The 23,489-nt window shown below is 51.1% G+C and overlaps 1 protein-coding gene across 3 annotated transcripts in view; it reads right to left on the bottom strand.

The window, feature by feature from the left end:
- Window positions 1-23,489, bottom strand: part of mdga1 (MAM domain containing glycosylphosphatidylinositol anchor 1) — a 173,401-nt gene that overhangs the window by 133,165 nt on the left and 16,747 nt on the right. For all 3 annotated transcript variants that reach the window (XM_088908737.1, XM_088908736.1, XM_088908735.1), the window contains exon 3: window positions 8,261-8,400. In XM_088908737.1, coding sequence (XP_088764863.1) covers window positions 8,261-8,400 — 140 coding nt within the window. The remainder of the gene's footprint in view (window positions 1-8,260; window positions 8,401-23,489) is intronic.

The following is a 23,489-nucleotide window of genomic DNA, read 5'->3' on the forward strand; positions in this document are numbered from 1 at the left end:
CTGCCTGTCTGCTGCACACCTGTCTGTCTGTCAGACTGGCCCTGACCCTGCCTGTCTGCTGCACACCTGTCTGTCTGTCAGACTGGCCCTGACCCTGCCCGTCTGCTGCACACCTGTCTGTCAGACTGGCCCTGACCCTGCCTGTCCTTTACCACCACGCAGGGCCTAATGCAGACGCTCATTCAGAAGGCTGTTGTGTATGCAGGGAGTGCAGAGGCACTCAGAGAGAGCTGGGCAGTCTCACATTGTGAGTGAGTAATGTCTCTGATCTGATTCCTCTTGCATCCTCCTCACTCTCCCCCCACTGTGCAAGCAGGGCTACCCTGCAGGGAACCCTACACAGCAGTGGGCGGCGCTGTTTGATGCTGTGAGAGTTAACAGTTTTCAGAAAGGGGACACCCCGCCCTCCCCAAGTCAGAAGAGGTCATTGCTGGGACAGGGGGAGGGGAGGGCCTTGTGCTCAGGCTGCCAGTCCTGGGGCACAGCGTGAGAAAGGGGAGCAGGTGCTGTGCCAGGGTGCTATGGTAACAGCCTGCTTCCCTGCCAAAACTCTTTGAGGGAGCTGAATGGGGTGGCACGGTCGCCATGGTGCCCGGTCACGCTGCACAATGCCCCGCAGACAGCAAGAGCACTGGCACTCACAGCGCAGCTCAGGCAAACGACACCTCTGCTCAGTCGGTTTGGGTCACTAACACACACCTCCTGGCCAGTACAGTACACCGGTCCTGATCCACTGACCTGCTGCCTGACTCGCTGCCTAACACACTCTACATGGACCTGACCCCACTGCCTGACACACTGTACACCAGTCCTGACCTGCTGCCTGACACTCTCTCACACTGTCTGGTCTACACACTGTACACCGGTCCTGACCTGCTGCCTGACACTCTCTCACACTGTCTGGTCTACACACTTTACACCGGTCCTGACCTGCTGCCTGACACTCTCTCACACTCTCTCACACTGTCTGGTCTACACACTTTACACCGGTCCTGACCTGCTGCCTGACACTCTCTCACACTGTCAGGTCTACACACTGTACACCGGTCCTGACCTGCTGCCTGACACTCTCTCACACTGTCAGGTCTACACACTGTACACCGGTCCTGACCTGCTGCCTGACACTCTCTCACACTGTCTGGTCTACACACTGTACACCGGTCCTGACCTGCTGCCTGACACTCTCTCACACTGTCTGGTCTACACACTTTACACCGGTCCTGACCTGCTGCCTGACACTCTCTCACACTGTCTGGTCTACACACTTTACACCGGTCCTGACCTGCTGCCTGACACTCTCTCACACTGTCTGGTCTACACACTGTACACCAGTCCTGACCTGCTGCCTGACACTCTCTCACACTGTCTGGTCTACACACTTTACACCAGTCCTGACCTGCTGCCTGACACTCTCTCACACTGTCAGGTCTACACACTGTACACCGGTCCTGACCTGCTGCCTGACACTCTCTCACACTGTCTGGTCTGCACACTGTACACCGGTCCCGACCTGCTGCCTGACACTCTCTCACACTGTCTGGTCTACACACTTTACATCGGTCCTGACCTGCTGCCTGACACTCTCTCACACTGTCTGGTCTACACACTTTACACCAGTCCTGACCTGCTGCCTGACACTCTCTCACACTGTCTGGTCTACACACTGTACACCGGTCCTGACCTGCTGCCCGACACTCTCACACTGTCTGGTCTGACAGTGTTCACAGTGTACACTGTACACCGACCATGGGCCTGACACTAAGTCAGAACTATGCTCAGGGTCTGCTGGATGTTTTTGAGCTCCTCGTGTGCTGATCTCTGAGTTTTGTGCTCACATTTCTCTCAGTCACACACCTACAGATAATGATCTGTGCACCGACAGACATGCAGTCTTCCTCTCACAGAGGCAGGCCAAAGTGAAAGTCCACAGACAGAGCAACCCAAGGCTGATATCCATTCTTCCCAAACTTTTGTTTGGGGAATAATCTGCCATGTACCATTACACATGTGTTGGTTTCACTTCTTTAAGGGAAGATTTAGAACTTACAGTTTAAAACAGTCTGAAATGCAGTCCCTTCATTTTCAATATCCACTTGATTCAGCTCCAACTCGGGACATGAGGTAGGACACATCTAGGAAGGGACACATCCTGGACTGGATACCAGTCTATCACAGGACACACACACACTGGACAGGACACCAGTCCATCACAGGAAACACAAGCACACTGGACAGGACATTAGTCCATCACAGGACACACAACCACACTGGACAGCATACCAGTCTATCACAGGGAACACACACACCCTGTACAGCACACCAGTCCATCACAGGAAACACCCTGTAGAGGACGCCAGTCCATTACAGCATTCACACCCTGGACAGGACAGCAGTCCATCAGACACACACCCTGTACAGGACACCAGTCCATCACAGGAAACACCCTGTAGAGGACGCCAGTCCATTACAGCATACACACCCTGGACAGGACATCAGTCCATCACAGGAAACACCCTGTAGAGGATGTCAGTCCATTACAGGACACCAGTCCATCAGAGGACACACACACAACCTGGACAGGACACCAGTCCATCACAGGAAACACCCTGTAGAGGACGCCAGTCCATTACAGCATACACACCCTGGACAGGACACCAGTCCATCAGAGGACACACACACACCCTGGACAGGATGCCAGACCATCACACTGTTTCAGGCACAAAGGCCTGAACAACACCAACATAGGATTAACGCCATTGTTACTGAAGCACACAGCTCAATCGAAACTGCCTTGTCAGGAGCATAAGAACAAGAGGAGCTGGGCAGCTTGTTACATACTCACACACCCCTTTGTGTACAGAAATGCCTCCTGTTTAAAATAAAACTCATTGATAGAGCCAGGTGGCCATGTAGGAGCTGAAAGACCCACAGACACACAGCACAACCTCTATATGTCTCTGTTGTCACACATGCCTCTTACTGTCCCAAACAGCTTCCCACACTGTCCCAGAGTCACTGTGGTGATTCATCTCGACAGAGGGTGGCAGAGTACAAGTGCTGTTCACTAATACAGAGAGAGAGAGGACAGCAGGGTGAAACAGAGACAGAGATCAGGTTCCTGCTCTATGCAGATGACCTGGTCCTGCTGTCACCCACAGGACAGGGGCTGCAGCAGAACCTGGCACTGCTGGAGCAGTACTGTCAAACCTGGCACTGCCAGCTCATCTGGACCCACAACAGGGGCTGCAGCAGAACCTGGCACTGCTGGAGCAATACTGTCAGACCTGGGCACTGCCAGCCCATCTGGACCCAGAACAGGGGCTGCAGAAGCAGTACTGTCAGACCTGGGCACTGACAGTCAATCTAGACAAGACCAGAAGAAAGCCGGATCTCAGGAAACAGATATCACTTCATTGAGAACACTGCCCATCTGACCTGCACACACACTCAGCCATGGTGTTAAAGACGATTTTAATCATGGAAAAGAACAAGATCCACAGATCCTTTAACTACCAACTACCTGATGGGCTAGACTTTTGTCCACTTTCTTATGTCCAACTTAAAGACGATAATGTATAAATTCTGAATTCTGATGAAAAGTGGGGATTAATCCCTGTGCGCAGTCAATGTGTAATAATGTTCAGCTGTTCACTATAAAACTGAACCTGAAATGATGCTTTAGAACAATTCAGTAACACTGTCCAGCTGTTCATACGGTATGGCAGCTGGCAGGAACATTGAACAGCTGATCAATATCATAGGTTTACTGCACCCAGGCATTAATCACCAATTTTCAACTTGGCAAAGGTGTAATTTTCAATTTACACCTTAATGTCTTTCAATTTAAAGGCAGTTGTAAAAAGCTGTGTTTCCAGCACAGAGTCATGTGGTGGTCATAGCGAACACAGACAGATTTCTCCGACTACAAGAAACCCACTGAAGCTCTGCAAAGAGCTGAGAAAATCCTCTGCATACAAAGACACACCTCACACAATGCCTGCAGGGCAGAACTAAGCTCCTATCCTCCCTAATACATACAGAGAAGCAGTTAAGTCCTGGCTGTACCTGAGAACCAGTGACCAGAACTCCTCCCACCACAAGGCCCTGCTGAGCCCAGAGCTGAGCCCAGAGAAGAGCCCCCTCAGCCAGCTGGTCCTGAGGCTCACTGACACCACCCAGCCTCAGGACAGCACTGCTAGAGCAACACGAATCAAAATCAACCAACTCACAATGCAAACCAAATAACACTACCTCACCCACTGGGACACACACACACACAACACGAACTGCAATCCTACAGATTTCTTACCAGACAGATACAGTATTTGGAACATTTGACGAGGATAAGAAACAGCAAAGAGAAAAGAGCCTGAAGAAGTACAGGCTCAGTGTCCACAATCTGGGCGACACAGGCAGACCTGGCTGTCCAGAGAGGACAGGCTCAATGACCACAACTCCGGACACAGAAACTGGACACAGGCAGACCTGGCTGTCCAGAGAGCACAGGCCCAATGACCACAACTCTGGACACAGAAACTGGATACAGGCAGACCTAGCTGTCCACAGAGGACAGGCTCAATGACCACAGCCTGACCATGGACACTGGACACAGGCAGACCTGGCTGCCCAGAGAGGACTAGCTCAGTGACCACAGCCTGGACCCAGAAACTGGACACACGCAGGCTTAGCTGTCCAGAGAGCCACCGGACTGAACTGGACTGGTACGTTCCTGACCTGGAACTAATCTGTTCCCTTCACTGGAGATTTCACATATTCTAAAAGATATTCCAATGGTTAATATATGCATCATTTACGAGGGTGTCCTTTCCTACTTGCCTATAAAGAAGCCCAAGTCTGGATTTGACTCTGATTGCAGCCCATTCACAGTGAGATCACGAACAGCTTCATTTTTTTATGTTCCTGTAGAGTCATGTTCCAAAAAGCTTTTAGCAAAGCTTGAAATTCAAGAAGCAATTAATTGATTAGCTTGTCTGCAGTCGACCTGGAGAGTGTTTTTTTTCAGATTCAAGCTCCCGAGCTCTGATTCCCACTCCAGAGCCCCTCTGACCTCTGACCTCTGACCTCTGACCTCTGACCTGGGACAGAGGCAGCGAGTCTCTGCTGGCTGCAGCCTGGCTGAAACAGTTCAGAGCTCACTCCCAGCATCCCTCCCTTGTATCTACATGACCTGCCATCATCTCACTCCCCGATTGACTGTCTGACTGTACAACACATCGGTTAATTGATCAGCTGACCGACTGATTGGTCGATTGGTTTATCAATTAATTAATTAAATGATTAATCAATTAATTTGTTGTTTACTAATGGCAGCATGACCGATTGGCTTACTGAGTTATTAATTGATTAATTGACTCAGACTGAATGACTGATTGCTTTACTACCTGTTTGACTGACTGATCGACAGATTACTGACCGACCGCTATACTGATTGATCGACAGATTGACTTCAGAAAGCCTGGGAGGGACTCTTCTGAGCCATCTTCTCAGAAATGTTTCTGAGATAGGGCTCGGATAACCAGGGTGTCAGTATTGTCTAACTGCTCCAGTGACTGAACGCCCATCAATTCTCAAGTAAGGACCATTTTAAACACACGAGAATTAAGCTGTTATTCTAAACTGGAATATGTGTGTGATAAAAAGCTGATTCATGGAAGTAATTGAGTACTTGTTTGTCCGCTTCAGGTTTCTGAATGTGGATATTGGTGCTTTGAGACCACATTTAAGCTGACTAATACTTAGCAGCAAATCGCTGTCAGTGCCTTTAACACTGTCAGTTCCTGACATCTCTGTGTGACCGATCAGCCGCCTGCACCATGACACACTGATTTGTATTTACTCATCTTGGTTTAATAGCACATTTTATCACGGGTAATAACATTGTACCTTGTATTATTTTAACTGTTCACTGCTCGCTGATTGTTCTGATTGACTGATTCCTTGACGCCTTAAAATTATTCTGACCCAATGTCTCATGCAATTCATCTCCCCAGAAGAACCCACTTATCCTGGGTTGCTCACTGTTGATTCAGGGTCTGGCAAGTGTGGGGTCACCCCAAGATTAGAGGTGCTTCAGAGTGATGCACATTATCCCCAGAGCAAGGCTCCAGACCCAGTGCCCTCTCACTCCCCGACCAGTACCAGAACTCTGGGCCCAGTGCCCTCTCACTCCCCGACCAGTACCAGAACTCTGGGCCCAGTACCCTCTCACTCCCTCACCAGTACCAGAACTCTGGCCCATTGCCCTCTCACTCCCCGACCAGTACCAGAACTCTGGGCCCAGTGCCCTCTCACTCCCCGACCAGTACCAGAACTCTGGGCCCAGTACCCTCTCACTCCCTCACCAGTACCAGAACTCTGGCCCATTGCCCTCTCACTCCCTCACCAGTACCAGAACTCTGGCCCAGTGCCCTCTCACTCCCCGACCAGTACCAGAACTCTGGGCCCAGTGCCCTCTCACTCCCCGACCAGTACCAGAACTCTGGGCCCAGTACCCTCTCACTCCCTCACCACTACCAGAACTCTGGGCCCAGTGCCCTCTCACTCCCTCACCAGTACCAGAACTCTGGGCCCAGTGCCCTCTCACTCCCTCACCAGTACCAGAACTCTGGCCCAGTGCCCTCTCACTCCCTCACCAGTACCAGAACTCTGGGCCCAGTGCCCTCTCACTCCCTCACCAGTACCAGAACTCTGGCCCAGTGCCCTCTCACTCCCTCACCAGTACCAGAACTCTGGGCCCAGTGCCCTCTCACTCCCCGACCAGGGAATGTCAGTGTGACTGACAGGCTGAGAAGTGGGATTTGACTGCAAGTGATTTCAGACGATTCCGACAGGCTGTGAAAGAGCTTGATACTCGATGACGCACTGTGTACCAGGGGACACAAGTGCTCAAAATCCTCAAAGACACTGACAAAGTCAACCTAGCAGACTTCTTCAGCATCAACAGTGCGCCAACGCCAACCACAGGACGCAAGTGGAAACAGTTCTTGGTTTTATACAGGTGGGTGCGTTACTTTCTCATGAAGGGCAGTGGGAGTGTAGAACAGGTTATGTTGGCACCCGGCCATATTGTTAAAGCTGACATCCTGGCTTCTTTCGAGAAAGAGGTGGATGAGATCCTGGAATCAAATAACTACCAAACAGGCCAGATGGTCAGAGTGGCTCCTCTCGTTTGTGATCTGTCTTGTGTTTAATGTTCATACTTCTATTTATTCAGCCACTGGGCCACAGGACAGCCTCACCGTACAGCACCTGCCGACTCACTGTAGCCAGGACACTAGGTCTGACACCCCTACTCTTACAAATAGTCCGGGGGTCTTTATGGGTTTAAAGCCTCACCCAGAGATCAGCGCCTACAGCACCGCAGTCACCACGCTGGGCCATGGATTGGGACATTGCAGTCCAGAGGGTTAGGGTTAGGGCCAGCTTCTGGTCCTCCATCACTAATCGGGAGTGTGATGGGAGACCAGTAAGAAAAAACAGCTTGCCGCTGGTGGACCAGTAAGTCACCAGCTTGGCTGGGGCACTGTGAGCAGGACTGCCTGGCAGACTGGTATACTCCCCTGGGAGCCTGCGCTTGTCCAGGCTGTGCCAGGCCCGGTGTGGGCTCTGTGAAGTGGCCGGTGGCTCCGATGGCCTGATTCTGCCTTTACTTGCACGTGGCTCTCAGCACTGACCCCCAGCCGACTAACAAAGTCTCCAAGGCCACAGAGAAACCAGATCATGATATCAATAACCAACGGCCCATTCCCCATGGACAGAAAACCCCATTTTCATTTTAACACACGTGTGAAAGCTGACCCACAGTCTGGAGCTCCTCCTTATAAAGCACTGCCCTCGAGAGACACTGTCCTGTAGACCCAGCTCTGCTGGGGTTCAGAGCTCCGATCCCTTAATATTTCCACTCTGGAGAGAAAAGTATTACAGCTCCAAACTAAATTTTATCCCCCTAATATTTCCCTGTACAATCGCTCACAGTAATCTGCAGGATTTTACCTTTAACTAAATCAGCTCTGTGGCTTTTCAGCCTTTGTGGTTTGTCTGAGCGCTCAGCGTTACCCTACAAACATACAGCCCTCACAATGTAACAGTAATCCATCTACCCCTCACCCTCAGGTTGAAAATACTCCAGTGATTGGTACCTGCCTCCACCAGCACTGTTCCCTCTGCAGGGGCCAGCAGTGGACAAGAGCTCTGTTAGTGGGTCTCAGTGGCTGTCAGTGATAGGGGTGTTGGGGAGTACCTGCGGCCGGGGGTGCCCTTTGACCAGACACTGCAGCACCAGCATGTCTCCTTCACGGATGGTGTAGATCCTCTCACTCATGTTGTCGTCCTTCACCACACACGCCTGCCCCGAGTGCACAATCTGAGCGTTGGCCGGAGCTGGGGCAGAGAGAGAGAGAACGGGGAAGAGTCAGCTGGTCCTGTCGATCACCCCGAGTAATCCACCGCACTCTCAGCACTGCTCAGACACTGCTCCAGCACCTCTACCAGGACTACTGGGAATAAGCAAAACAAACAGTCCACACTGGTCACATATAAACAAGACAGGTTCAGTGACTACAGCCTGGACACAGGAACTGGACGCAGACAGACCTGGCTGTCCAGAGTGTACAGGCTCAGTGACCACAGCCTGACCATGGACACTGGACACAGGCAGACCTGGCTGCCCAGCAAGTATAAGGCTAGGTGACCACAGCCTGGCCATAGAAACTGGACACAGATTGACCTGGCTGTCCAGAGTGTACAGGCTCAGTGACCACAGTCTGGACACAGGAACTGGACACAGACAGACCTGGCTTCCCAGCAAGTATAGGCTAGGTGACCACAGCCTGGACACAGGAACAGGACACAGACAGACCTGGGAACCCAAAGATGCTTGCACTAACAATACAGTCTATTAAAAGCATCAGAGACACCTTTCACCCTGTGTGCCAGAGCCCCCACATGCCCACCACACAGGCTGTCCAGGGGCACGGGGCACGGGGAGCTGAGCTGGGCCGGGGCTCCTGAGTGCTGGTCAGTATGCTGTGATAGGGACACAGAAAGGGCTTGTGCTCAGGTGAAACAGATCTGTCTCGCTGTTAAAGATGTGGAGAAAGCCAACAGTGAAAACCGCCCCCCTTCGCAGCAAGATGAAAACTGAGTCTCTTTATGGAACGAGTCCTGTCTATCGACCTACAGAAAGACGAAACCTGCCTGTAGTGAAAGACAAGCCCTCCGGTCGAAGGCCAGGAGACCCTGTCAGAGGCCAGGCTCTGAGGCATGCGAGATCGGATTTCACAATCGAACTGAGCCGCCCTGTGAAGGTGAACCTGTCCAGCACTGCAGAGATCAGACTGAGATGATGTCCCATTTGTCCCCAACTTACAGACAGGTGAATCTTTCTACTGAATCTTCTCCCTGGAAACACTGCTCTGACAGAACTCCAAGAAGACCAGGGCACAGACACACCGCTACAGCACAGACTGACCAACACACACACCGCTACAGCACAGATCTACACACACACACTAATAATTCATAATAATAATTGCTTACACTTCCACACTTACACTGGATGATGCGACGGCAGCCATAGTGCGCCAGAACACTCACCACACACCAGCTCTCAGTGGGGAGGAGATCAGAGGGATGAAGCCAGTTCAGAGATGAGGATTATTAGGAGGCCATGATTGGTAAGGGTCAATGGGAAATTTGGCCAGGACACTGGGGTTACACCCCTACTCTTTTTGAGAATCGCCCTGGGATTTTTAATGGCCACAGAGAGTCAGGACCTCGGTTTTACGTCTCATCGGAAGGATGATGTGCTACTACAGCACAGACCAACACACACACACACTGCTACAGCACAGACCGACATACACACACCGCTACAGCGCAGACTGACCAACACACACACCGCTACAGCACAGATCTACACACACACACTACTACAGCACAGACAGACTAACACACACACCACACACTGCTACAGCACAGACCAACACACACACTTCTACAGCACAGATCTACACACACACTGCTACAGCACAGACCGACACACACACACACACACACACACACACACACACACACACACACACACACACACACACACAAACACACACACTACTACAACACAGATCAACACACACTGCGTCACACACATATACTGTACACCATCAGACACACAGGATCCTCCCACACACCACACGCCCCCAGTCACATGCCAGCTTCATGACAGCTGTGTTCTGGTTCTGGTCCAGAGGGGCCAGCGGTGACAGAGGCTGTAAGGATCAGAGATTGTTATCGATCAGCAGGAAACAGCTCTCAGCTGCAGCATTATGACTCCAGCATGAACAAAGTGCTGCATGCTGGATTAATCAGAGCCTCGTTAAGACAGTTTATTAGCACATTACAGCACACCCTCCAGCTTCCATGAGGCCGCTGAATCAGTGCAGCACATCTACACACAAGAGTCAGGGCCTCTCTGGAAACAGGGCTCTGAGAGGGTCCCCTTCCTGCTCTTCCTCGGGGGGGGCCGCTGTTCTTGAAACCTCATTATTGGATAGCACCACAATGGCTCTGCAAGCCCGAGTCAGGTCTGCACACAGATCTCCATTTCTCCCTGTGTGTTGCATCAGATCAGAGATGGGAAACTGGGACACACTTCAGCACAGCAGACCACTGCATCCCGCACAAGATGTCTCCCAGGCACAGAGGAACACAGGACGTCTCCCTGGCACAAAGGCACATGGGACATCTCCCTGGCACACAGACAGGACCTGGGGCATGGTGCTGCGCTCAACAATTTCCAGCTCACAGCAGGAGTTACTCCCATGCGTCTAGAGTTCCTCTGGGTGGGCATCAAACAGATTCCTGGTTCTGAAAGTGAGTCACCTATTACTGCCCAAACACGACAGAATCTCGCAAAGGAAATGACATCACCTCTCCCAGAGGCCCTGGGCAGCGTGGCTTTGTAGTCTAGCTAGTTGAGTGGCCTCTCAAGAGCTGCAGAGGGGAGCATAGAGGGGAAATTTAAGGTGAGGAAGTGAGGGGTTGAGAGGGGAGACATCAGAGTGTTCGATTATTTTGGTGTATTCCAGCCGTGTACAGAGAGCAAGTGGCGGGGATGCAGGAAGCACTACCTGTCTGGAATCAGATTATCCTCCTGTCTCAATGTTGTATTAAACAAAACCCTATTACGAGACTAGCACAGCACGAATGAGCAGCCCCTGTTACAATCCAGGAGCAGAGTTGAATGCAGGGTAGGTTTACCCAATATACAAGCACTAGCAGAACTAGGTCTCCTGCCGACAGCAACCAGGACTGTCTTCTAATAATAGAGCTAATCTCAGGCAAGCACAGACAGACGACAGAGAGGCTCCTGCTCGGCCCTCCTGCTCCACAGGGGAGGCAGGATAAATGTGTTAACCGAAGCCATGAGCAAGCATCACGAAGAGGCTTTGAACAGGTCCAAACGAGCCCAGCTAAACATCAATACATCCACTAACACAATTCATCCACCCAGCAGCACAATCCACCCATTTACCCAGTCCACCAGTCCAATCCACTAACCTCATCCATCTATCCATCAATCCACCCTTCCAATCTACATACTCAATATATCCATCTACCATCCCAATACACCCATCCAGTAACCCAATTTACCAATCTAATCCACTCATCTAACAACCTAATCCACCCACCCATCCATCAATCCACCAATGCAATCCACTAACCTCATACATCCATCCGTCAATCCACCCGTCCAATCCACTAACTCAATATACCCGTCTACCATCCCAATACACCCCTCCACTAATCCAATCTACTCGACTAACAACCTAATCCACCCATCCACTAATCTAATCTACTCCTCTAACAACCTAAACCACCCATCCATTGACCCAATCCATCCATTCAACCATCAACCCACCAATCCAATCCACTAACCTCATATACCCACCCATCCATCAATCCACCAACCCAATCTACCCATCCACTTACCCAATCCACCAACTCAATCCACCAGCCCATTCATCTACCAACTCATAAACCCACACCACCAATCAACACAAACCACCAACCCAATCCACTCCTCTACCAACTCAATCCACCCACCCACTTACCCAATCCACCAACCCAATCCACCAACTCATCAACCCAAACCACCAACCCAACCCACTCCTCTACCAACTCAACACACCCATCCACATACCCAATCCACCAACCAAATCCACCCATCCTTCGCCCTCCCTCCCATACTGTTGCAGACAGAAGTCCTGCTAGGCTCAGAGGCACAGACATCACAAACCCAGTCCAAGCATGATCCGAGTGCTGTACAAACATTTCCAGCATCACAATGCATCCAGAAAGCAAACTGAGGTGATGTGTTTCTCCATACATCTCATGCGCTTGGCTGGTGCTGGGGATACTCATCACACAGGCCCAGCATGCCTGCAAGCCCTGCGGTCCCCAGACTGCATCATCATAGTAACAGTACAGCAGGAGAGGAGCTCGCTGGCGCTTCACAGCAGGGGGCACCGGAGACAAGACTGACACACGTCGCCATCTCCCCCTGCTCCATGCATTTTTAACCAGCTACAGCTATTTAAAATTTTAATTTGGGCATGAATTTTGCAGAAGCCAACGGGCGCCATCACACTGTGCAAGACAGAGAACGTCCCACTGTCGGGATCGCAGTGCGAGAGAGAGGCAGGCAGAGAGGAGGAGAGATGGATCTAGAGGAATCTCTGTTATATGGTGAAGGACTGGAGAGTGCCTTGTGATCAGTAACCTGGAGCAGGTATTCTGCAGTATCATGAACTGCACACAGTTCAAACTGGTCTATCAGCATCATGACCAAGCAAAGACATTTGTAAGGATCTTATTTTGATTTTCCATCTGCTTTTAATACAATACAAACACTGCTGCTTGCATGGAAGCTCTCAAAGTTCTTCAGTTTAATGGGGCGGTGCTGTGGCTCTGTGGCTAAGGATCTGCACCTGTGGCTGGAAGGTTGCCAGTTCGGCTGACCCTGCGCTCGGACCCCAAACTTCTCTCCCTGCCTCTGTGTCTGTGTCTCATGGAGAGCAAGTTGGGATATGTGAAAAGACAAATTCCCAATACAAGAAGTTGTATATGGTCAATAAAGTAAACTGATCTTATCTTAAACAGTAACTTGACAGGATGGGTTGTAGACTTCTTCACAAACAGGTCTGAACAGCTCAAATGGGGGAAATAGTTATCTGACCTTCACTACACTTCCACTGGATCACCGCAGGGCTGTGTCTTTTTCCCCTACTGTACATTTTGTGCTCTAATGACTGCAAGAGCAAACACAGACAGACATCTCATTACATTTGCTGAAGACACAGCCCTGGTCAGCGTATTACAGGACCTCGAAAATCATCATGGGACCATTCTAAACAAGTTTACTAAGTGGTGTGATGAGTTCTCTCTGAAGTCAAGTGTCTTGAAAACAAAGGAACTGGTCACTGATTTTAGGGAAAAGCAACACCCCTCCAATCTACAGTAATTATCAGTCAGGCTGTAAACATGATCAATAACTACAAGTACTCAGGACTGGACACAGAAAAAAAACCTGAGATAGGACAAACATGACACCATTTATAAAAAAGGACAACTTAGATAACTTTTTTCTTAGGAAACTCAACCATTTCAAGGTAGAGAGAACTATTTTACCACTTTTCTTTAAGCCATTAATAGAAAGTGTAGAATACTGTCTCACTTACTGGTTTGGTAACTTCAGGACTGTTGATAATAGGTTGAGAAAATTAGTGAAAATAAGTGGCAAAATAATTAGAACCAATCAACTTAAATACCCTCCACAAACAGAATGCTGTAAAGAAGGCCAAGAGCAGTATGGAGTGTGTGTCTCACCCTCTCCATATTCAATTTACACTGCTCTCATCTGGGAGACGCCTCTGTGCCTCCAGGTGTAAATGTATCAGACTCCACTGCAATAGCTCTCTTCTCTCTGATCTCTTTTAACACTATTGTCTCTGTCGTTAAAGCTTGTCTTCCTTGTTGTAGTATTGTATTGGACTGTACCGTAAAACACATTTCCCCCAGAGGGTAATAAAGCTTGAATTGAAAGTGAATTGAATTGAATACCCCAATACTGACCTTCCCAGAGAGAAATCATCTGGGGGAGATGTCCTGCAGTATCATGAATACACAAACACCTTTATCACTGAGCAGTGTCCTGAGTAAAAGTTAGATCACCTTCATACCAAACCGCCGCATACCCAATCACATATACACCCTACACACACTTACAAACATTTTTTCCACCAAAAAAACCACAGAACAATATTGACCTACGTTATTGATTTCAAAAAAGGCATCTGACTCAATTTGGCACAAAGGACTATTTTGCAAACCTCTTCAAAGTGGCGTAGGAGGTAAAGTTTATGATGTAATTAAGTCAATTTACTCAGAGAATAAGTGCAGTGAAAATCGAAAACAAAAGGACAGAATTCTTCACTCAGGGTCAAGGGGTGAGACAGGGCTGCAGTCTGAGCCCAACACTGTTCAATATCTATAACAGTAAGCTAACAGAGATATTGGAACAGTCTGCAGCACTTGGTCTCACACTGTTCAGTATCTCTATCAGTAAGAAAGCAGAGATATTGGAACAGTCTGCAGCTCTTGGCCCCACACTGTTCAGTATCTCTATCAGTAAAATAGCAGAAATGCTGGATCAGTCTGCAGCTCCAGCATTTCTGCCCCAGCAACAAGCACAAGGCAGGGTACACCCTGGACCGGGCGCCAGGCCATCACAGGGCAAGAGCGATGAATATTTGAATGTCTAATCCAACACTATATGGCAGTGAAGTGTGGGTCCAATCATAGACTAGGATTGCACTAAATGGGACAAACAACCCATAGAAGCCCTGAACACAGAGGTCTGTGCAGAGAGCAACTCCTACTAACAGGGCCGAATTAGGCCAATACCCCTTGCTAATCAATATAGTTAAAAGAGCAATCAAATTGGCTACACTTGAAAAACTGTCCAGAACTCCCATTATCACAAGGCCCTGCTGAGCCCAGAGCTGAGCCCAGAGAAGAGCCCCCTCAGCCAGCTGGTCCTGAGGCTCACTGACACCAGCCAGCCTCAGGACAGCACTGCTGGAGCAACACGAATCAAAATCAACCAACTCACAGCGCAAACCACACAACACCAACGTGAATGCTAAAGTGCCCTAAACAGACAACACACACCAGCAGAATATTCGACCAGGGTAAGAAACAGCAAAGAGAAACAGAGCGTGATGAAGCAGAGACTCGGTGAACACAGTTCGCTTGCTCTCACTGCCAGCAAGGAGAAAACACAGAGATGCACTTTCTGCCGCACTGTAAGAAGTATCCTGGGATTCAAAAAACATTCTTCCCCAAAATAATTAATCTAATTCCCACTCCTGCCAGAACCATAACAGCTTCCAATCCTACTGGGGAAGAAACTCAATAGAGCTGCAGCCCAGAATGTGATCTGCTATCAGAGCCCGAGGAAGAGAGTGAGTCTCTCAGAACAAGTTTTTTTTGTACATGACTGAAAATGCCCAATATGTTTCTGCTAACACTTCTTGCTTTGCCAACACTGGAACTTACTGGCCGTGCGAATAAAGCCCTTGAAGTTGAGTTTGACAGGGATGAAGAGGGTTAGATTAGAGGGTTAGGAAGAGATGGAGAAGAGGAGTAAAGAAGAAGATCAAGCAGGATCCTTCCCTCCATCCCAACAGTCTCTTTCCAAGACCGTTCACAGGACAGCCCTCTGGCAGACGGGCTCAGCAGAGTGCTGTCTCTGGAAAGTGACAGTCTGAGTCAGGCCCTGCACTCACGCCTCAGGTCCAGCGTTGTTATCTCTGTGCTCCAGCAGGGCAGGGCTCCGGATTTACTCATCTGTGTATTTATCCAGCTGCGGGACAATCATGTCAGACACACAGGCTGTTTGAACAGGCTGCAGACGAGCAGATGAGAAGAGTCCTGGCCAAACACCTCACAGATATCATTCACATAGCTGCCATGCAGTCAGACATCAGAGTACTATTTATCATAACATATAGTATTCCCTGCTCTCTCTTTCTGGGACACTGAGACACTGTACTCTCTCAGTGGGGGTCTGGGACACTGTCCTCTCTCAATGGGACACCAGGACACTGGGACACTGTCCTCTCCCACTGAGGCACTGTGACACGACGACACCAGGACACTGTCCTCCCTCACTGAGACAATGGGACACCAGGACACTTGGACACTGTCCTCTCTCACTGAGACACCAGAACACTGAGACACCAGGATACTGTCCTCTCCCACTGAGACACTGGGACACTGTTCTCTTCACTGGGACACCAGCACACTATTCCTGCGAGTCGCTCCAAGCTCTTCTGCACACTGGATTCGGGTAACCTGGTTTAAAGTCTGTCTTATCCTCCTGTGCGGAAAGGCGTAGACGAGTCAGTCGTGGGCTGGGAGGAATCGTGCAGGATTCCCTCATGAGACCTATGGCATTTATACAGACCTTTCAGGGGGCTGTGGTTTCATGGATTGTGTTTCTTGTCTGAGAACCACCCCTCCCCCCACAGGGCTCGGAGACCACTCACTCGCCTCCCAGCAGCCCCCGCCAGCCCTCCACAGAAACGTTCCACATGTCCGAACAATCTTCGAACTGAGCTTGAACAGCTCCCCGCCTGCAGCGGCGGAGTCCCCACAGCTCCCACTTCCCAGCAGACCACAAATTCTACCCTGCACTCTGCACCCCACAGCGCCCAGCTCACGCTAGCAGAGCCACCGCCGGGCTCAGCTCGGGGCTCAATTTCAGGACGGCTGTCCTGCATTCAAACTGCGGTTCTGCTTTTGGACCATCATCTTGGGGACTAACAAACACTTTCACACACCCCTGTCTGTCGCAGCTGTCAACAAAGGGTGCTCCAAATTCGTAGCTTCCTGGCCACCGGCCACCCGTCAGTGAGCACCACTCCACTCACGCGTCTCAGGAGCGCCAGCTGGTTACAACAGGCCCGGCCCGGTCCGGTCCAACATGCCCTGGCTCGGTAGTCCTAGGCCCAGGGGTCCAAGATCCCAGTCAGTCAACAGGACCCTGAAGTTAATGTGAACGTGACAGGATCAGGCCTGACCCAGGATCCCGAGGACCTCAAGTGACAGAGGTGCTCTTCTGCTCAGGGCGGGACAGCCTGGTCCTGAAGTCTAAACGAGCCGCTCGGCCATCCCAAGAGCAATCGGACTGTCACTGACTAGGGCCCTGTGGAAGGGAGGAGGGGGCCGGGGGTGTTCAGTTGTACTGCTCAGTATGGAATCTGGGGTTGGTAAAGCACAGCTAACGGAGTGGAATGGGATCAGCCAGCCTGCACCATCGCCACGCCTCCTGCAGCGGGGTGCGGGGACAGCCACGTGCTCTCCTGCCTTGGCACGGCACACTTGCACAAGTTTGCATTTCAGGCTCCGCCAGCTTAGTATAATTAAAACAGTTCAGGCGCGCGAATGCGTTTATCCAGGAGAAGGCAGCCGCAGCGGTGAACCAGCAGTGGTGATTCGGATTGTTACAGCGCAGGCTGCGGCCTGGGAGGGAGACGAAGGGAACGAGACAAAGGGAACAAGGCTACACACTACACACTACACACTACACACTACGCCTGCAGCCTGGGCCTCACCCTCGCCTTCACTACATCTGGGCTCTGGAGCAGTCAGATCTCACAGGTGGCTACGAGGCATCACCTACCTGAAAAGCCCAAACTACAGAGCCTTTCTACCTGAGCTACAGACACACAGGACAGGGGTCTAAGATCTGTCGAGTGAGCCCGGTGCCTCCAGTCCTTCCGGACAGAGGCCTGCGACCCGACGAGAGCGCTTGCGCAGAACCGAGAGAGACCGAGTGTGGGCCTGGCTCCCAGCCTGCACTGGGCCCAGTGGCACCAACACCGCAGACCCTGGCCTCTGTCTCAGAAACCAGCAGATCTTTAAACAGCTGGAGTGGTGTGCGCGTCAGAAGCAAGGTGCAACAGGGCATACACAGGGTCCTGAACTGCGGGCGTCCTGGGTCCTCCTTTGAAACTGCGATTTTTAATTTTATTGTGGATCTCTAGTACCAGTAAGTTTAAGACTGACTCCTGGCAGGCAGGTGTCTTATCCAGCTCTGTCCTCTCCGCAGCTGAGCTGCTCTGACCTGCTGCCAGCCTGACCGCTGGGCACTGACACAAACTCCTGGCAGGTGTCCTGTCCAGCTCCTGCTGCCACCCTCTCACCTGTCCGGCCGTGACACTGGCTCTGCATGGCTGTCCGAGACAGGACAGGGCTCCCAGCCCTCCAGATCCTGGCTCAGATATTGCATCCTGCCCTGGAAAGAGTCAACCTTGTACCTCCTGCCTCTTCTCTCTCCGATTCAAATTTAGAAATGCTTTATTGACATGTCTTACGTGAAAAGCTTTGAATATTCAAGAGAATAAAGTAAAATAAAATCTCTTCCTCCACTCTCTCGTCTCTCTCTCTCTCAGGTTTTTTGCTCCTGGCCGTGGAACGGCACACGTGTGCTAATTAGCACAGAGTGCTGTTAATTAAAACAGAAAGTATAGCACAGCAGGAACAACACGCACACTGATGTACAGGATGCAGAGACCAGAATCATAACAAATCAAAGTTTAATTAAATTATTTTTTCTACCATGGGTTTAAAACCTCAGTGCTGACCAAAAGACAGCCCCATGTAAAAGATGGCTTCAAATATTTTCTCAGATAGAAAAACTAGAAATATATTTGAATTTCGGTTTATAATGGCTTATATGAATATGTAAAGGCACAGAGGACACATCGACTGTGATTGAAGGTGGAATGTCAGTGTATGAATCCTTTTCACACCTCTGATGACTGGCGACCCAGGTGAAGGGTTAAATGACTGGTGCACTCACACAGAGCAGAGCCGCAGGGAAACACAGGGAGAGGAGAGGGTGTTTAGGGGGACAGGTGAGAGGAGAGGGTGTTTAGGGGGACAGGTGAGAGGAGAGGGTGTGCAGGGAGAGGGGCGAGAGGTCAGAGTGCGCAGGGAGAGTGGTGAGAGGTGAGGGTGAGCAGGGAGAGTGGCGAGAGGTGAGAGTGTGCAGGGAGAATAGTGAGAGGTCAGAGTGTTCAGGGAGAGTAGTGAGAGGTGAGGGTGAGCAGGGAGAGTGGTGAGAGGTGAGAGTGTGCAGGGAGAATGGTGAGAGGTGAGGGTGAGCAGGGAGAGTGGTGAGAGGTGAGAGGTGAGGGTGAGCAGGGAGAGTGGTGAGAGGTGAGAGGTGAGGGTGAGCAGGGAGAGTGGTGAGAGGTGAGAGTGTGCAGGGAGAGTGGTGAGAGGTGAGGGTGTGCAGGGAGAGTGGTGAGAGGTGAGGGTGTGCAGGGAGAGTGGTGAGAGGTGAGGGTGAGCAGGGAGAGTGGTGAGAGGTGAGAGGTGAGGGTGAGCAGGGAGAGTGGTGAGAGGTGAGGGTGTGCAGGGAGAGTGGTGAGAGGTGAGAGGTGAGGGTGTGCAGGGAGAGTGGTGAGAGGTGAGAGGTGAGGGTGAGCAGGGAGAGTGGTGAGAGGTGAGGGTGTGCAGGGAGAGTGGTGAGAGGTGAGAGGTGAGGGTGAGCAGGGAGAGTGGTGAGAGGTGAGGGTGAGCAGGGAGAGTGGTGAGAGGTGAGAGGTGAGGGTGTGCAGGGAGAGTGGTGAGAGGTGAGAGGTGAGAGGTGAGGGTGAGCAGGGAGAGTGGTGAGAGGTCAGAGTGTGCAGGGAGAATGATGAGGGTGAGTAGAGATAATGGTGAGAGGTGAGAGTGTGCAGGGAGAAGGGTGAGGGTGAGTAGAGATAATGGTGAGAGCTGAGAGTGTGCAGGGAGAATGGTGAGGATGAGTAGGGAGAGTGGTGAGAGGTGAGGGTGAGTAGGGAGAATTGTGAGAGGTGAGAGTGTGCAGGGAAAATAGTGAGGGTGAGCAGGGAGAGTGGTGAGAGGTGAGCAGGGAGAATGGTGAGAGGTGAGGGTGAGCAGGGAGAGTGGCAAGAGGTGAGGGTGAGGGTGTGCAGGGAGAATGGTGAGATGTGAGGGTGAGCAGGGAGAGTGGCGAGAGGTGAGGGTGAGCAGGGAGAGTGGCGAGAGGTGAGGGTGAGGGTGTGCAGGGAGAATGGTGACAAGGTGAGAGTGTGCAGGGAGAATGATGAGATGTGAGGGTGAGCAGGGAGAGTGGCGAGAGGTGAGGGTGAGCAGGGAGAATGATGAGATGTGAGGGTGAGCAGGGAGAATGATGAGATGTGAGGGTGAGCAGGGAGAGTGGCGAGAGGTGAGGGTGAGGGTGTGCAGGGAGAGTGGCGAGAGGTGAGCAGGGAGAATGGTGAGAGGTGAGGGTGAGCAGGGAGAATGATGAGATGTGAGGGTAAGCAGGGAGAATGATGAGATGTGAGGGTGAGCAGGGAGAGTGGTGAGAGGTGAGGGTGAGGGTGAGCAGGGAGAATGGTGAGAGGTGAGGGTAAGCAGGGAGAATGATGAGATGTGAGGGTGAGCAGGGAGAGTGGCGAGAGGTGAGGGTGAGCAGGGGGACAGGTAAGAAGTGAGAGCAAAGTCTCTGCAGTTCCTCCTTGTTCTGTCCTGTTCTCTCCTGTCTATCACTGCAGCACTACAGGTTATTAAAGTGATATAAACAGCTGTGCTGCTCAAGGCCTCCAGCACTGAGTCAATTAAAATAGGATCTTTCTGCACCAAGGTCAGGAACACCAATTTCTCCAGCAGCACACATTAAACCCTCCCGCAGATTTGTTTTTTTAAAGATGAAGCAGCCCTACAGGGTCTTTAATTGTGGTATTCTAGGCCAGCAGGATTGCTTCTCTGGTTCTGACTGACCAGGGCCCAAAGTTACAACCGGGACTGTGGACATGCTACATAGTCAACATATATGACAAATATGAGATACATTCTGCCCCTCTGGCCCGTCTGAAAGAAACCAGGGTACTGGCTTCAATGATATGGCTGGGCAGCTCCTTCCTGACTCCTTCAACAGTAGCAACACTTTGTAACAAGTCTCCCACGCTGCTTTGCTCTTGAACCATGTACTGGAGGTTGAGCTCTCACACGGCACTGTGCAGACAAATACACTGAAGCTTTTTAATGTGCCACAGGGCATCACTGCCCCCCCCCCCCCACTGCTGGTACCCTGACATGCCAACAGGAAGCTCACACCGAGAGCTGGCAGAGAAATAGGGCCTGACTAAGCCCTCTTACTCCGCCATGCAAAGCAATTTGCTCTGCAGTTTTGTCTTAATTAGCTCTGCTGTAATGTGCGTTTACTACACAGCAGGACACGTGTGGTGGGATTGGGCGGACTGGGACTCATCGATTCCCTCTACCAGCTTTAGCCAGAGACTTCCAGACAAGCTGCTGAATTCTGTCAAGCGCTAATCAGCTCGGCGCTTAACAAGAAGAGCTCTTTCAAGCCCAACAGCAGCAGCCCTGACGGACAGAGGAAGAGAGCTGACCTAATTGTTGATTAAAGGCCGATACTTCCAAGACAGTAATGAACTTGGATCAGAGTCTCAGAACACACACAGGCATGTACACATGACACACTTGTACTCACACATACATGGGTGCAAAACAAATGCACGCACACACACACACACATGTGCACACGACACACACTTACATGCACACACTTCTATGTACGCATAACACACGACACACAAATACACACATGCACATACACACACGTACTCACAACACACAACACACACACATACTCACAACACACAACACACTCACACGGACACATGCACACACACACATCCATGGACGTACACACATCACACATGACTCGCATACAAACATGCATGCTCACGTGTGCTCATGTATGCACAACTCGTATGTCACACACAACACACACATACATGTGTAGACAACACGCACACACGGAAATGTGTGCACACGACACGCATACAGACACGCAAGCGTGCACACACACACACACACATGCACCCACACACTGCTCATTTGCTTCACACAGCAGGTCCCTGATGGATTCAGACAAGTGCTCCTATCTGCCAGCTCGGTGTCGACTGCCAGTTCCAGTATAATAGCCATTGGAGTGTGTTTGTAAGGAGTGCATATTAACAAGCAATAAAACGCATGGGTCAAAGCCCAATTCCGCACAATTACCACGAGGAAAATAAGGCAAGGAGTCGGAATACATTACGGCAATAAATTGTGCGAGGCTGCAGGGTGTCCCCGGCGGACTGTGGATTTATATTAGCATCGCGGCGCTATTACCGGAGTAATTTCGGCTTGGCAGTAATAGCGCAGAACTGGAGTTGGCTGTGATCGGGACCCACTCTCCACCAGCAGGAAGAAACCGCTCCGTTAGGTAATGAAACTGAAATTGCTAGTCAAGTACGAGCCACTTCACGAGAGACATCTTGCCGTCCAGGACAGAGCTGCGCAGCAGGGACGTGGCCAGTAGGGGGCGCTGTCTGGAAAGGCCTGCTGACCTCTGGCAAGAGCAGGGAAGCTGAGCCAGGAGACAAAATCACACACTCCAGGAAGTGTGTTTCGAGTCTTGACAGGGTGATGAGGAGATGAGGCAACAGGGAGATGGGGTGACGAGGCGATGAAGAGGAAAAAGGGTGATGGTGACAGGGCAACAGGGTGATGGGGTGAGGAGGCGACAGGTTGATGAGTTGACGGGGCGTTGGGGTGATGGAGTGAGGAGGTGATGGGGTGATGAATCGACATATTAATGGGTTGATAGGGTGAGGAGGTGATGAGATGATGAGGTGAGGAGGTGAGGACAGGAGGTAATGGGGTAAGGAGGTGATGGGGTGAGGATGTGAAGGAGGTCAGGGAGGTGATGGGGTGACTGGGTGAGGAGGTGAGGGAGGTGAGGGAGGTGATGGGGTGACTGGGTGAGGAGGTGAGGGAGGTGAGGGAGGTGATGGGGTGACTGGGTGAGGAGGTAAGGAGGTGAGGGAGGTTATGGGGTGACTGGATAAGGAGGTGAAGAGGTGATGGGGTGAAGAGGTGAGGAGGTGAGGGAGGTGAGGGAGGTTATGGGGTGACTGGATAAGGAGGTGAAGAGGTGATGGGGTGAAAAGGTGAGGAGGTGAGGGAGGTGAGGGAGGTGAGGGAGGTTATGGGGTGACTGGATAAGGAGGTGAAGAGGTGATGGGGTGAAGAGGTGAGGAGGTGAGGGAGGTGAAAGGACAATGGGGTCATGGGGTGAGGAGGTGAAAAGGTGACAGGATGATGGGTTGATGTGGTGAGGAGGTGATGGTGTGAGGAGGTGGCAGGACGATGGTATGATGGGATGAGAAGGTGACAGGATGATGTGGTGATAGTGCAATGGGGCATATGGCACATATGAGCAGACTGAGCAGCACAGTCCTGCAACCCCCAGAAAGACTCTAGCAGGACCCTGAAGACATCACCACTGTATCGTTTCAAGGATTCATTTGGATTAA

The sequence above is a fragment of the Atractosteus spatula genome, chromosome 2 (assembly GCF_055471065.1).
Source record: "Atractosteus spatula isolate fAtrSpa1 chromosome 2, fAtrSpa1.hap1, whole genome shotgun sequence".
NCBI classification, from domain to species: domain Eukaryota; kingdom Metazoa; phylum Chordata; class Actinopteri; order Semionotiformes; family Lepisosteidae; genus Atractosteus; species Atractosteus spatula.